This window comes from Triticum urartu, chromosome 3A, assembly GCF_056163025.1.
Source record: "Triticum urartu cultivar PI428250 chromosome 3A, HENAU_Tu73, whole genome shotgun sequence".
NCBI lineage: Eukaryota > Viridiplantae > Streptophyta > Magnoliopsida > Poales > Poaceae > Triticum > Triticum urartu.
This window is the reverse complement of record NC_141875.1, coordinates 549,821,506-549,836,793: the sequence shown is the minus strand read 5'-3', so window position 1 is coordinate 549,836,793 and position 15,288 is coordinate 549,821,506. Positions and strand designations below refer to the sequence as shown.

Genomic DNA, 15,288 nt, shown 5'->3' with positions numbered 1-15,288 from the left:
AGAGACTCTAAAAGTCCATCAGCATGGAGCTTCTTCATGTGTTGACACCTATGTGACCAAGGCGGCAGTGCCACAAGTATGTGGGACTATCATTATCAATCTTACATCTTTTGGTACTCACACTATGAACATGTGTAGCATTACGCTCGAGATTCATTAAGAATAAACCATTCACCATCGGAGCATGACCATAAAACATATCTCTCATATAAATAGAACAACCATTATTCTTAGATTTAAATGAGTAGCCATCTCGAATTAAACGAGATCCTGATACAATGTTCATGCTCAAAGCTGGCACTAAATAACAATTATTAAGGTTTAAAACTAATCCCGAAGGTAAATGTAGAGGTAGCGTGCCGACGGCGATCACATTGACCTTGGAACCATTCCCGACGCGCATCGTCACCTCGTCCTTCGCCAGTCTCCGCTTATTCCGCAGCTCCTGTTTTGAGTTACAAATGTGAGCAACCGCACCGGTATCAAATACCCAGGAGCTACTACGAGTACTGGTAAGGTACACATCAATTACATGTATATCACATATACCTTTCGTTTTTCCGGCCTTCTTGTCCGCTAAGTATTTGGGGCAGTTCCGCTTCCAGTGACCACTTTCCTTGAAATAAAAGCACTCAGTCTCGGGCTTGGGTCCATTCTTTGGCTTCTTCCCGGCAGCTTGCTTGTCGGGCGCGGCAACTCCCTTGCCGTCCTTCTTGAAAGCTTTCTTTCCCTTGCCCTTCTTGAACTTAGTGGTTTTATTCACCATCAACACTTGATGTTCCTTTTTGACTTCTACCTCTGCTGATTTCGGCATTGCAAATACTTCAGGAATGGTCTTTTCCATCCCCTGCATATTGAAGTTCATCACAAAGCTCTTGTAGCTCGGTGGAAGCGACTGAAGGATTCTGTTAATGACCGCGTCATCCGGGAGATTAACTCCCAGCTGAGTCAAGCGGTTATGCAACCCAAACATAGTGAGTATGTGCTCACTGACAGAACTGTTTTCCTCCATCTTACAGCTGAAGAACTTGTCGGAGACTTGATATCTCTCGACCCGGGCATGAGCTTGGAAAACCATTTTCAGCTCTTCGAACATCTCATATGCTCCGTGTCTCTCAAAACGCTTTTGGAGCCCCGGCTCTAAGCTGTAAAGCATGCCGCACTGAACGAGGGAGTAGTCATCTGTACGTGCCTGCCAAGCGTTCATAACGTCTTGGTCTGCAGGGAGAACAGGTGCGTCACCTAGCGGTGCTTGTAGGACATAATCTTTCTTGGCAGCTATGAGGATGATCCTCAGGTTCCGAACCCAGTCCGTGTAGTTGCTGCCATCGTCTTTCAGCTTGGTTTCTCTAGGAACGCGTTGAAGTTGAGGACTACGTTGGCCATTTGATCTACAAGACATATAGTAAATTTTTTAGACTAATTTCATGATAATTAAGTTCATCTAATCAAATTATTCAATGAACTCCCACTTAGATAGACATCCCTCCAGTAATCTAAGTATAACATGATCCGAGTTAACTAGGCCATGTCCGATCATCACGTGAGACGGTCTAGTCAACATCGGTGAACATCTTCATGTTGATCGTATCTTCTATACGACTCATGCTCGACCTTTCGGTCTTTTGTGTTCCGAGGCCATGTCTGTACATGCTAGGCTCGTCAAGTCAACCTAAGTGTTTGCATGTGTAAATCTATCTTACACCCGTTGTATGTGAACGTTAGAATCTAACACCCGATCATCACGTGGTGCTTCAAAACAACGAACTGTCGCAACGGTGCACAGTTAGGGGGAACACTTTCTTGAAATTATTATGAGAGATCATCTTATTTACTACCGTCGTTCTAAGTAAACAAGATGCAGAAACATGATAAACATCACATGCAATCAAACAATAATAGTGACATGATATGGCCAATATCACATAGCTCCTTTGATCTCCATCTTGGGGCTCCATGATCATCTTGTCACCGGCATGACACCATGATCTCCATCATCGTGTCTCCATGAAGTTGCTCGCCAACTATTACTTCTACTACTACGGCTAACGCGTTTAGCAATAAAGTAAAGTAATTTACATGGCATTTCTCAATGACACGCAGGTCATACAAAAAATAAAGACAACTCCTATGGCTCCTGCCGGTTGTCATACTCATCGACATGCAAGTCGTGATTCCTATTACAATAGCATGAACATCTCATACATCACATATATATCATTCATCATTCATCACAACTTTGGCCATATCACATCACAGAACACTTGCTGCAAAAACAAGTTAGACGTCCTCTAATTGTTGTTGCATGTTTTACGTGGCTGCAATAGGGTTCTAGCAAGAACGTTTTCTTACCTACGTGAAAGCCACAACGTGATTTGTCAACTTCTATTTACCCTTCATAAGGACCCTTTTCATCGAATCCGCTCCAACTAAAGTGGGAGAGACAGACACCCACCAGCCACCTTATGCAACTTGTGCAAGTTAGTCGGTGGAACCGGTCTCACGTAAGCGTACGTGTAAGGTTGGTCCGGGCCGCTTCATCCCACAATACCGCTGAAGCAAGATAAGACTAGTAGCGGCAAGAAAGTTGACAACATCTACGCCCACAACAAATTGTGTTCTACTCATGCAAAGAGAACTACGCATAGACCTAGCTCATGATGCCACTGTTGGGGAACGTTGCAGAAAACAAAAAATTTCCTAAGGTTTCACCAAGATCCATCTATGAGTTCATCTAGCAACGAGTGATCGGATTGCATCTACATACCTTTGTAGATCACGCGCGGAAGCGTTCAAAGAACGGGGATGAGGAAGGCGTACTCGACGTGATCCAAATCACCGGAGATCCTAGTGCCGAACGGACGGCACCTCCGTGTTCAACACACGTACGGTCAGCGTGACGTCTCCTCCTTCTTGATCCAGCAAGGGGAAGGAGATGTTGAGGAAGATGGCTCCAGCAGCAGCACGACGGCGTGGTGATGGTGGAGCTGCAGTACTCCCTCAGGGCTTCGCCAAGCTCTACGGAGGAGGAGGTGTTGGAGAGGGAGAGGGAGGCGCTAGGGCTTAGGTGTGGCTGCCCTCCCTTCCCCCCACTATATATAGGGCCAAGGGAGAGGGGGGGGCACAGCCTTGGCCCTTCCTCCAAGGAAGGGTGCGGCCAGGGAGGAGTCCATCCTCCCCAAGGCACCTAGGAGGTGCCTTCCCCCTTTAGGACTCTTCCTTTCCCTTATCTCTTGGCGCATGGGCCTCTTGGGGCTGGTGCCCTTGGCCCATATAGGCCAAGGTGCACACCCCTACAGCCCATGTGGCCCCCCGAGGCAGGTGGACCCCCTTGGTGGACCCCCGGACCCCTTTCGGCACTCCCGGTACAATACCGATAATGCGCGAAACCTTTTCGGCAACCAAAACAAGACTTCCCATATATAATTCTTTACCTCCGGACCATTCCGGAACTCCTCGTGACGTCCGGGATCTCATCCGGGACTCCGAACAACATTCGGGTTACTGCATATACATATCCCTACAATCCTAGCGTCACCGAACCTTAAGTGTGTAGACCCTACGGGTTCGGGAGACATGTAGACATGATCGAGATCGCTCTCCGGTCAATAACCAACAGCGGGATCTGGATACCCATGTTGGCTCCCACATGCTCCTCGATGATCTCATCGGATGAACCACGATGTCGAGGATTCAAGCAACCCCGTATACAATTCCCTTCGTCAATCGGTATGTTACTTGCCCGAGATTCGATCGTTGATATCCCAATACCTCCTTCAATCTCGTTACCGGCAAGTCACTTTACTCGTACCGTAATGCATGATCCCGTGACCAGACACTTGGTCACTTTGAGCTCATTCTGATGATGCATTACCGAGTGGGCCCAGTGATACCTCTCCGTCATACGGAGTGACAAATCCCAGTCTTGATCCGTGTCAACCCAACAGACACTTTCGGAGATACCCGTAGTATACCTTTATAGTCACCCAGTTACGTTGTGATGTTTGGTACACCCAAAGCACTCCTATGGTATCCGGGAGTTACACGATCTCATGGTCTAAGGAAAAGATACTTGACATTGGAAAACTCTAGCAAACGAACTATACGATCTTGTGCTGTGTTTAGGATTGGGTCTTATCCATCACATCATTCTCCTAATGATGTGATCTCGTTGTCAATGACATCCAATGTCCATAGTCAGGAAACCATGACTATCTGTTGATCAACGAGCTAGTCACCTAGAGGCTTACTAGGGACATGTTGGTGTCTATTATTCACACATGTATTACGATTTCCGGATAACACAATTATAGCATGAATAAAGACAATTATTATGAATAAGGAAATATAATAATAATGCTTTTATTATTGCCTCTAGGGCATATTTCCAATAGAAAAGGTGGTCGTGTAAAAAGATAGTTTTCTAAAGAAACCATGTGTAATTCAAGAGGAGGAGAAATTGCCACTTGTCTGCGTGCGTGGAGCCCCTTGTATTGAAAAATAGGGGTGTGACCGTTTATGCGGTATAAGTAGTGGCGCCGGACTCGATTAGTTGTGTCTGAGGTCTTGACGACCTATTGGATGCTTTCGTTGGTCCGGGCGCCTTTAGTGTGCGGCTGCCAAGGCAGCCTCACTCTCTTCGGCGCGCAGAGATCGCTTGATACTTCCGTGCACTGAAATGATGCCTCGTGGACCGGGCATCTTGAGTGTAAGGGAGGCGTAGTGTGGTATTGCATTAAAGCGAGCGAAAGCTTCACGTCCGAGCAGTGCTTGATAGCCACTTTGGAACGGAGCGATGTGGAAAGTTAAATGCTCGTGACGGAAGTTATCGGGGGAGCCGAATATGACTTGTAATAGGAGGGAGCCCGTGCAACGAGCCCCTGGCCCTGGCGTTACTCCTTTAAAGGTAGTGTTGCTATGGCGAATTTGTGTTGGGTCTAACCCCATCCCACGGATTGTATCCTGATATATTAGGTTTAGGCTGCTGCCGTCGTCCATCAATACTCGTGTGAAGTGATATCCGCCAATTACTGGGTTTAACACCAGGGCGGCCCATCCTGCATGTTGGATATTTGTTGAGTAATCGCGATGGTCGAAAATGATCGGTTGAGATGACCAGTGGCAGGACTTCGCGGTGATAGGCGCTTGGGTATATTTTTCTGGGAGTGCTGCATTGCTTTTTCCCTTGATCACATGTAACACGTTTACTGTTTTGACTTCGAGTGGAAATTTCTTTTGTTCCCCCGTGTCTCACTTGGGAGGTTTGTCCTCGTCTTCACTTGGTGTATCCTCCCCCTTGTGTACGGCGTTGAGCTTGCCGGACTGCTTGAAGACCCAACATTCTCTGTGGGTATGATTGGCAGGTTTGCCAGGGGTACTATGGATCTGACATACTTGGTCCAGAATTTTGTTGAGGCTGGACAGTTCATCCCTGGTGCCTTTAGGGGGCGGCTTTTGTCCTGGCCGAGAGACTTTGAATCCGGCATTTACTGCTGTGCCCTTTGTGTTGTCTTCTTTATTCTGGCGTTTGTTATTGTTGTTGCACCGTGATTTCCCATTTCCATTTCTAACTTCAGATGTGTTGGGATCGCTAGTGCTGCATCTGGCTAGCCAGCTGTCCTCACCCGCGCAAAAGCGGGTCATGAGGTTTGTTAATGCGGCCATTGTTCTCGGCTTATTTTGGCTGAGGTGTTTGGCGAGCCATTCATCACAGACGCTATGCTTGAAAGCCGCTAAGGCTTCAGCGTCCGGACAGTCGACAATCTGGTTCTTTTTAGTAAGAAACCTATTCCAAAGCTTTCGGGCTGACTCTCCGGGCTGCTGAGTTATATGACTCAGATCATCCGCATCCGGAGGTCGGACATAAGTCCCTTGAAAATTTGCCCGAAAGGCGTCTTCGAGCTCTTCCCAACTTCCAATGGAGCTTTCGGGGAGGCCTTTGAGCCAGTGACGAGCTGGCCCTTTGAGCTTGAGGGGTAAGTACTTGATGGCGTGGAGATCATCTCCTCGAGCCATATGGATATGAAGGATGTAGTCCTTAATCCATACCCCCGGGTCTGTTGTTCCGTCGTATGCCTCTATGTTTACAGGCTTGAATCCCTCTGGAAATTCATGGTCTAGCACCTCATCGGTGAAACACAGGGGATGTGCGGCACCCCTGTAGCTGGGTGTGCCATGTTGTTCGGACGTTTGTTGTGTTGCATTGTATGTTGGGGCGCGCCTGCGTGGTCCATAAATGGATCTTGTTGCGCCATCCTTTGGGTGCGAGCCCTCGCATGGGTCGTGTGTTGTATTGTGAGCGGCGTTGTATGCCGTTGTGTGTTGATAGAGGGGTCGTCTATCCGACCGGGTGGCTGCTTTGATATTTGGTTGTGGGGGGTCGGAGGCCTCCTCATCGAATTCAGGTAGTAGCTTCCGCTTTGGGTAGCTCTTTGAGGGGCGATTGTCGTCGTACATTGCCGCTGTATTGAGTATTTTACTCCATCTGAATTGGAGTGTGTTTTGCGCGGCCTTGAGCCTTCGCTTCTGCTTTTTAAGGCTCCTCGCGGTGGCAACGAGCCTTTTGCGGGCATTATGATGCTCCGGGTGCCTGTCCGGCGTTATGTCGTCCGGGCCATTATCCTTGATAGGATATTTTTTGTTCGGTTTCAACATCCGGATTGCCGTTGTCCGGCAGCGGTTTGCCCTGCTCGAGCGTTGGGTCTGTGTGATCGCTATTTCTGTCGAGGCGGGATTTGGGGCGGCGCTTGCGTCGCCGTTTTGACTGCTTTTCGAGGGAACAAACCTTCGGTGTGTCCTTCCGCTCCTCCTCGTCATCTTTTGGTGCATTCACCGTGTATACGTCATATGACGAGGTGGCGCTCCAGGGCCCAACAGGCGCTGGTTCTTCATCGTCTCCTTCATCGGCGTCCATACCGTCGATGTCTTCGAAGTCGACTTCGAGCATGTCGGTTAGGTCGTCGATAGTGGCTACAAAGTGGGTGGTGGGTGGGCTTTGAATTTCTTCATCGTCCGTACCCCAACCTTGCTGACCGCAGTCCGGCCAGGGCTCTCCTGATAAAGAGAGAGACTTCAGTGTCTTCAAGATATCGCCGAAAGGCGAGTGCTGAAAGATTTCTACGGCAGTGAACTCCATGATCGGCGCCCAATCAGATTCGATTGGCAGGGGCGTGGAGGGTTCGGAGTCCGGAGAGGAGTCCGGCTCCTTGGAGTCACGAGTCCCGCAGAATACGGGGCTGATGTTCGGCTCAACCGCCGTTGGGATCGCAGCCCCCGAGGCGGCGTCCAGCCGCCTATCCTCGATCGGCGCGGTTGGCTCCGGACTAAGGGTCGGAGCCGATGCGGGTGCGGCCTCCAGGGCACTGTTCGGCGGCAAAGCTAGATCATGCTCGTCGTGACAGTGCGGCACGCTCGGCAGTGGCTCGAATCCGTCGAAGATCAAGTCCCCGCGGATGTCAGCCGTGTGGTTTAAACTTCTAAATCTGACCTGACGGCTAGGGGCATAGCTTTCGATCTGCTCCAGACGGCCAAGCGAATTGGCCCGCAGTGTGAAGCCGCCAAAGACGAAGATCTGCCCGGGGAGAAAGGTCTCACCCTGGACTGCATCGCTATTGATGATAGTAGGAGCCATCGGACCTGACGGCGATGGCACAGAGGAACTCTCAATGAAAGCACCAATGTCGGTGTCAAAACCGGCGGATCTCGGGTAGGGGGTCCCGAACTGTGCGTCTAGGCCGGATGGTAACGAGAGACAAGGGACACGAAGTTTTACCCAGGTTCGGGCCCTCTCGATGGAGGTAAAACCCTACGTCCTGCTTGATTAATATTGATGATATGGGTAGTACAAGAGTAGATCTACCACGAGATCAGAGAGGCTAAACCCTAGAAGCTAGCCTATGGTATGGTTGTTGATGTGTATGTTGTCCTATGGACTAAAACCCCCCAGTTTATATAGACACCGGAGAGGGTTAGGGTTACATAGAGTCGGTTACAATGGTAGGAGATCTGAACATCCGTATCGCCAAGCTTGCCTTCCACGCCAAGGAAAGTCCCTTCCGGATACGGGACGGAGTCTTCAACCTTGTATCTTCATAGTCCAGGAGTCCGGCTGAAGGTATAGTTCGGCTATCCGAACACCCCCTAATCCAGGACTCCCTCAGACACCATCAAAATCTCGCCTAAGATTGTGTAATTTATTGCGAAGCAAAGGGTATTATATGTGGTACCACATGGTTCGCTTGATAAAGATCTTTAATGTTAGGTGGGAAGTATTATGGGTGTCTAGTTCCCACTAATAATTATTGACTGATAGGTGTTCCGAACATGTCCACGTATTCTAGAACCTATAGGGTCAGACACTTAATGACTAGTGACATTTAGGAAATATGTGAGATAATGGAGAATGAGAGATAAGGGTTTTGAAAGTGTTTCAAAAGGCCTAAAAAATGTTTTAGGAGGTCTCAGAGTGTTCGGGTGATATCCAGGTCGGTTTTGGAAGCTTAGGAATGTTCCAGAACATCACAGAAGCTTAGGAAGGAATTCTAGAGCGTTTTGTTGGGTCCCCAACGGGACAACCTCATGCTTGGTTGAGGGTCAAGGCAAACCATAGGGGCCTAATGCAGGCAAGCCCACCCCCATGCTTTGGGAGGCAAGCAAACCCTAGAGGGGAGTCCTAGGAGGACTCCACCTCCTTATTGGGCTACCCCTAGCCCCACCACCTATATATAGGTTGGGAGCGCACTAGGAGAGGCACCAAACTCTCCACGGTATAACCTAGTTGCAGGAATTGGCGTGCTTCACCGATAATCTTCTTTACTTTCTCTGTGTTGGTTGTTTGTATGATCTCTAGTGATCCTGGGCTTGCTCATGCGCAATAATAATTTTATGTTGCATAGCACGTTCTCTCAAACCGCGGCGACGTGTTGCTTACGGCTCGCCCTCGATAGGAGTCGGTGACGTCTGGCACAAAGAGGGGGTATTCGCCTGATGTTAGTTGCGGCCGCTGATGGACGCGTGGACGGAAGACCGTCAAACCCCTCCGCGTGAAGCTCTAACAGGCACTCCGTGGCCATCCCCGATGGTGGGAATCGTTGGCCAAGGACTCGCAAGAGCCCAGATGAGCATGCGCTCCTCACATTCATGGTCGGCAGTGCAAACATACTCATATAGCTCATATGCCTGGAAGGAGTGCTCCATGGCGACTTGCATATCTTGCTGAAATTGCTTGATACGTCTCCAACGTATCTATAATTTTTTATTGTTCCATGCTATTATATTATCTGTTTTGGATGTTTAATGGGCTTTATTATGCACTTTTATATTATTTTTGAGACAAACCTACTAACCAAAGGCCCAGTGCAAATTGCCGTTTTTTGCCTATTTCAGTGTTTCGCAGAAAAGGAATACCAAACGGCATCCAAATGGAATGAAACCTTCGGGAGAGTTATTTTTGGAACAAACGCAATCCAGGGGACTTGAAGTGGATGTCAAGGAAGCAACGAGGCGGCCACGAGGTAGAAGGGCGCGCCAAGGGGGGTAGGCGCGCCCCCACCCTCGTGGGCCCCTCGTGGCTCCACCGACCTACTTCTTTCGCCTATATATACTCATATACCCCGAAAACATCCGAGAGCACCACGAAACCCTATTTCCACCGCCGCAACCTTCTGTACCCGTGAGATCCCGTCTTGGGGCCTTTTCCGGTGCTCCGCCGGAGGGGGAATCGATCACGGAGGGCTTCTACATCAACACCATAGCCTCTCCGATGATGTGTGAGTAGTTTACCACAGACCTTCGGGTCCATAGTTATTAGCTAGATGGCTTCTTCTCTCTCTTTGAATCTCAATACAAAGTTCTCCTCGATTCTCTTGGAGTTCTATTCGATGTAATTCTTTTTGCGGTGTGTTTGACGAGATCTGATGAATTGTGGGTTTATGATCAAGATTATCTATGAACAATATTTGATTCTTCTCCAAATTCTTTTATACATGATTTAATATCTTTGCAAGTCTCTTCGAATTATCAGTTCGGTTTGGCCTACTAGATTGATTTTTCTTGCAATGGGAGAAGTGCTTAACTTTGGATTCAATCTTGCGGTGTTCTTTCGCAGTTACATCAGGGGCAGCAAGGCACGTATTGTATGGTTGCCATCGAGGATAAAAAGATGGGGTTTATATCATATTGCTTGAATTTATCCCTCTACATCATGTCATCTTGCCTAACGCATTACTCTGTACTTATGAACTTAATACTCTAGATGCATGCTGGATAGCAGTCGATGTGTGGAGTAATAGTAGTAGATGCAGAAACGTTTCGGTCTACTTGTCGCGGACGTGATGCCTATATACATGATCATGCCTGGATATTCTCATAACTATGCGCTTTTCTATCAATTGCTCGACAGTAATTTGTTCACCCACCATAGAATTTGCTATCTTGAGAGAAGCCACCAGTGAAACCTATGGCCCCCGGGTCTATCTTCCATCATATTATTTTCCTATCTACTTGCTATTTCTGTCGTCTTTTATTTTGTAATCTTTATTTTCCAATCTATAGAACAAAAATACCAAAAATATTTATCTTATTATCTTTATCAGATCTCAGTTTTGCAAGTGGCCGTGAAGGGATTGACAACCCTTTTATCGCGTTGGTTGCAAGGTTCTTGATTGTTTGTGCAGGTACGAGGGACTTGCGTGTAGTCTCCTACTGAATTGATACCTTGGTTCTCAAAAACTGAGGGAAATACTTACGCTAATTTGCTGCATCACCCTTTCCTCTTCAAGGAAAAACCAACACATGCTCAAGAGGTAGCATTGCTCATCAATGACGAGGGGCGGTGTAGATTGGAAATGCCGAGGAATTCAGTTGTATGGCTGCCAGATTAGAGGGGAGGGGGGGGGGGGTAGCGCAGCAGGAAGATCGAGCGGGTTTTACTTAACCATGTGCTCCACTTCACACATGATACACCTAAATGAAATATGTGTGATGGTTCTCTTCATTGCAAACAATACATTTATTTCAAATGTGTGCACATTAACACATACGTTTCATTTTCAGGCATATAGTTGGTTTTTTTGTACTCTGTGTGTGTTGTATTCATCGCATGTAATTTGACATTAGTGTACAACAAGGGATTTAATAGCATGATTCTGCATTTGAGAAACGTAAGGCCTCTTTTGGTTCATAGGGCAGGAAAATCATAAGAATAAAAGAATCATAGAAAATGAGATGGCATGCATCTCAAATTCTATGACTAGGAATAGGAAAGAAGATATTCTTTGATACACATCATATGATTTTTTTCTATTGAGTCTAGTCTAATGTTTATTTTCTTATGAAATGTGGAGGATCGGAAGAATTCCTCCATAAGAATAGGATTTCATTCCTACAAACCAAATGACTCAAAAGGAAATTTTTCTATAAAAATCCTATCCTATAAAGTTTCTACAAAATTAATGCTCGTTTCTACGTGTGTGGCAACGTCTGAACTAGAGACTATATCTGTGAGGCCAGTATAGCTGATTCATTCATAAATTAATGGTGGTGAAAACTTAGGTTCAACCATGGTAATTCAGAGTTTGCAGCACCATCCCACCAGTGTAGTTTAGTGCAACTCAAACGGTTAAAATACTCTTTCATAGACACAATTTCAAACCCTTACCTTACAAAGGTGTGTGATAGGGGGCTCCATCACACACGATATGGGTTAATCATCTGCGATAAGCCCCAATGGTGCTTCCGTTCAGGAAAAACAAACCGTATCGATTCCTAAACCTATCACATACATGAATCTTGTGGCAAGCATTTGCGATATATCAAATGTATCAAACACTCCATCCGAAAAAATCGTGTGAGGTGATATATGTATCACACCCGCTCTCCTGTGGTGCAATATTTGTGATGCGCATTACTGATAGAGTGTGTGCTATAACATGCATATCACAAACATTTAACCCTATAATGCCATTTGCGATACGTCAAACATCACATACGTTTTAGAAATGCAAAATGTGTGCGGTGCTACCATTGTCGCACATGTTTTCTAGTTATCCGCACATGTTTGTACCAAGAGATGTGTGTGTGTGTGTGTGTGTGTTATATGGGTTTGTCGCACACGTTTGCCAAGAGAGAAATGTGAGCTTTGTTTATGGTTCATCGCACACGTTAGTACTCCGCAAAACGTGTGTGCGGTAAAGGCAGAGTTTTGAATTTCAACCAAGACAATTAATTTTGGCCATTTATTCCGGGCTTGGTATATATCTTTTTCAGCCAAATATTTTTGGCTTCATTTGAATTTTTTAAACCTGGCTTACTTCTCATTAAGGTATTACCTTAGAGAAAACATTATATTTGTACTCTTGCGGGTTATGTTGGACCGCTACCTTTTCCCCGCTTGATGTCAAATTTCAATCAAATGTCAGCCAATTTTATTCCAAAATTCAAATTTTTGTTTTGCTATTTTGTCCATGTTTTCCCCTTTTTTTGAAATAGCCCGGAATCTCAGCCATCTCGGTCAGCGCCGGGAAAGAAACACAAACCAAAAGCCAAAACCCTTGGGTAGGGCTCCAGCGCACATGTTGTGATCTGCGAGACGTGTTTCCAGTAGACGTTGATTGAAGACATTTTGGTTTGTCAAAGCATGTGCACCATATTGATCTGCATAGCTGATTTTTTTCTCAATAATTTAACCCATGTACTTTAAAATTCTTTATCATTTGTACTTAGAAGTAGGCAATCACTTATTTCATTTCTCATATATACATCCCAATTTACGAAAGTTTAATAACCAATGCATAATTCTATTCATATGCACCATATGTTAAAAGTTGCAAAATCACAAATTAAAAATTGATTCTTGCTGTATGAAACGGAAATTGCTCCCAAAGTTGTAAAATATTACCATAAGTGATAAAAAATGTTACACACAGGGGAATTCCCTGCCTGGACGGCCCATGCAGTATGAACCTCCTATACTGCCCTCTGCACGCTGGGACAAGACGTAGCGCGCCCGTTTGGGCCGGCCCATATCCGAGCGGCCTGTTTTTAAACTTGTTTTTAATTTTGTGTTTTTCTTTTTTTTATTTAAATAATTTGGGAATTTAAAAAAGTTTCTAAAATAGAAAAATGATAATTTTCAAATAAATTTTTTAATGAATCATAAAATGTTTGTGGATTCAACAAATGATCGCAATTTTATAAAAAGAATAATTGCTTATTAAAAGAAGTTTTGAAAACAAATGTTTGAAAAATCAAAACAAAATCATGATTTTTTTAAAAAATGTATTAAAAAGTATGCATGACCTGCAAAATAGTTTATTCATTCATAAAATGTTCGCTGATTCAAAAAATGATCATGCATTTGAAAAATGTTCATTAAATCAATTTTTTTTTGTGAATTTCAAAAATTGTTCCACGAATTTAAAAATGTTCGCCCATTCTAGAAATGTTCTGCGATTCATGAAAATTGATAAAAATATGTTCAATTTTTTAAATTTTTTTTGCAAATAGTATAAAATGTTCATGAATTAAAAAATGTTCTTTATTTAGGAAATGTTCACACTTTTGTAAAAGTGTTCACGAATTTGAAAAATATTCATGATTTCATATATGTTGACGAGTTCAGAAAATGTTCATGATTTTATGAAATTAAGAGTGATAGTGTATGTCGGTGATGCAGCAAAATATGATCGTGGCCATCAGAGATTATGATCTTTTTTCTTCCGTTGCAATGCACGGACCCTTTTGCTAGTAGTAGTATTGAAGACGGTAAAGAACAAGGCGAGGGACTTATGCCTGCTGCAGAAGGTGAAGCAGCGAAATGGTCATATTGTGTGCTCCTTCATGCCAAAGACGCGACACACGGACCAAACTCCGGACAGCGAGACACAAAGTAACGCACTGGTAATCAGGCACAATCAAGGAAAGGGACACACAAGGTAAACGCACTGGTAATCAAGCACGACCAACTGACCCAAATTTTAAGCCAAAGCTGGTACAAAGACAGACTGACACTGACGGACTAGAACCTCGATCCTTTTGCGAGGGAAATGCAAATACCAAACTTAACTTGAGTTGTGGTAGAGGTGTACGCATAGCGACCAGCCTCCTTTATTCATACATAAGTAGCAGCAACCAACGATGCTGCGTAGTCCATGCAACTGAACCGTGTGTTAGGCAGAGGACGCGTCGAGGCAGACCCACTGGCCGACGAAGATCCTGACGCAGTTGATGTTGGGGTTGAAGCCCAGGAAGTCCTCCTGGGTCAGACCGGCGTCCTCCGCTAGTGAGGAGCAGGTCTCGCCCTGCTGCACCGCGCTCACCTTGTTGCACGTCAGCGCCGGCACCGCCTTCTTGTTCGCCGCATAACCTGCGAAACGTACATGCACATTCAGCCACTGCTACTGTACTACATATGCAGATCAACTGGACGATGTTGATTGGTTGACATGGACGCACCTCCGTTAATGCTGTCGCGCTGCACGTTCACGGTGATCCTGGCGTCGGCGAGGGTGACCGCCACAAGAAGGGACGCGATCAGGAGAGCGGCGACTCCGTGGTTGGCCATTGCAGCTGTGGTGGTGTTGTGCTGGAGAGAAGCGTAAGCGGATATGTGCTTGTTTAGGCTCTGCTTTGGTGGTGCTGTGGTGGAGAGAAGCTCAGCCCTCCTTTTTATAGCGTAACGACTAACGAACTCGGTGCTTGAAAGTCGATAAGATGGAGGGAGAGAGTGACGACATGGTTCGGGTCATGGCCTTGGAGACGGCCACAATGTACGGGCGATACTGCTTATGCTGAGAACGGTATGGACATGTCGTTCCTTACATTTGCAAGCCGGGGCCCGGGTAATCGCATCTGCGATTCCTATGGAACTGCTTTGTAATATTTTTAGCCGTGTGATTTTGACCGAGCAAATATATATTTTACCTTCACGTTTCTCGTTTTTCTTGAAAAAAATAATCATTGTCATGCTCCATCACGAAACATTAAAACTCAGCTACGCCCTTCCGCAGCGCTTTGACGTCCTTTGCCGTCGGATTAGATACACTTGCATACCTGACCGATCGCATGTCCCTTATGTCAAAAAACATGTCTGGTAGACCGCATGAGGTCCAACCGGACCGCATGATGCAAAAATCATGCATTTGGATGTATAGGCAATGATGTTCAAAGCACCCTCAGTGTGGCCTACTAGAAACTCTCGATTCGACCATTTTTAGCGAACCAGACTCAAGCGATGTAAAACTGCAGACCTGGGTGGCTCGAGCGATGCAACCTAATGAAGGCGTGATAAAT

The 15,288-nt window shown here is 45.9% G+C and overlaps 1 protein-coding gene across 1 annotated transcript; it reads right to left on the bottom strand.

The window, feature by feature from the left end:
- Nucleotides 1-13,927: 13,927 nt before the first annotated feature.
- On the bottom strand, nucleotides 13,928-14,618 carry LOC125548703 (uncharacterized). Its single transcript, XM_048712256.2, has 2 exons — nucleotides 14,452-14,618; nucleotides 13,928-14,362 (listed from the first exon to the last, which is right to left on the bottom strand). The coding sequence occupies exons 1-2, from the start codon at nucleotides 14,558-14,560 to the stop codon at nucleotides 14,166-14,168; spliced, it is 306 nt and encodes a 101-aa protein (XP_048568213.1). The 5' UTR covers nucleotides 14,561-14,618; the 3' UTR covers nucleotides 13,928-14,165.
- Between the last annotated feature and the right edge of the window lie 670 nt (nucleotides 14,619-15,288).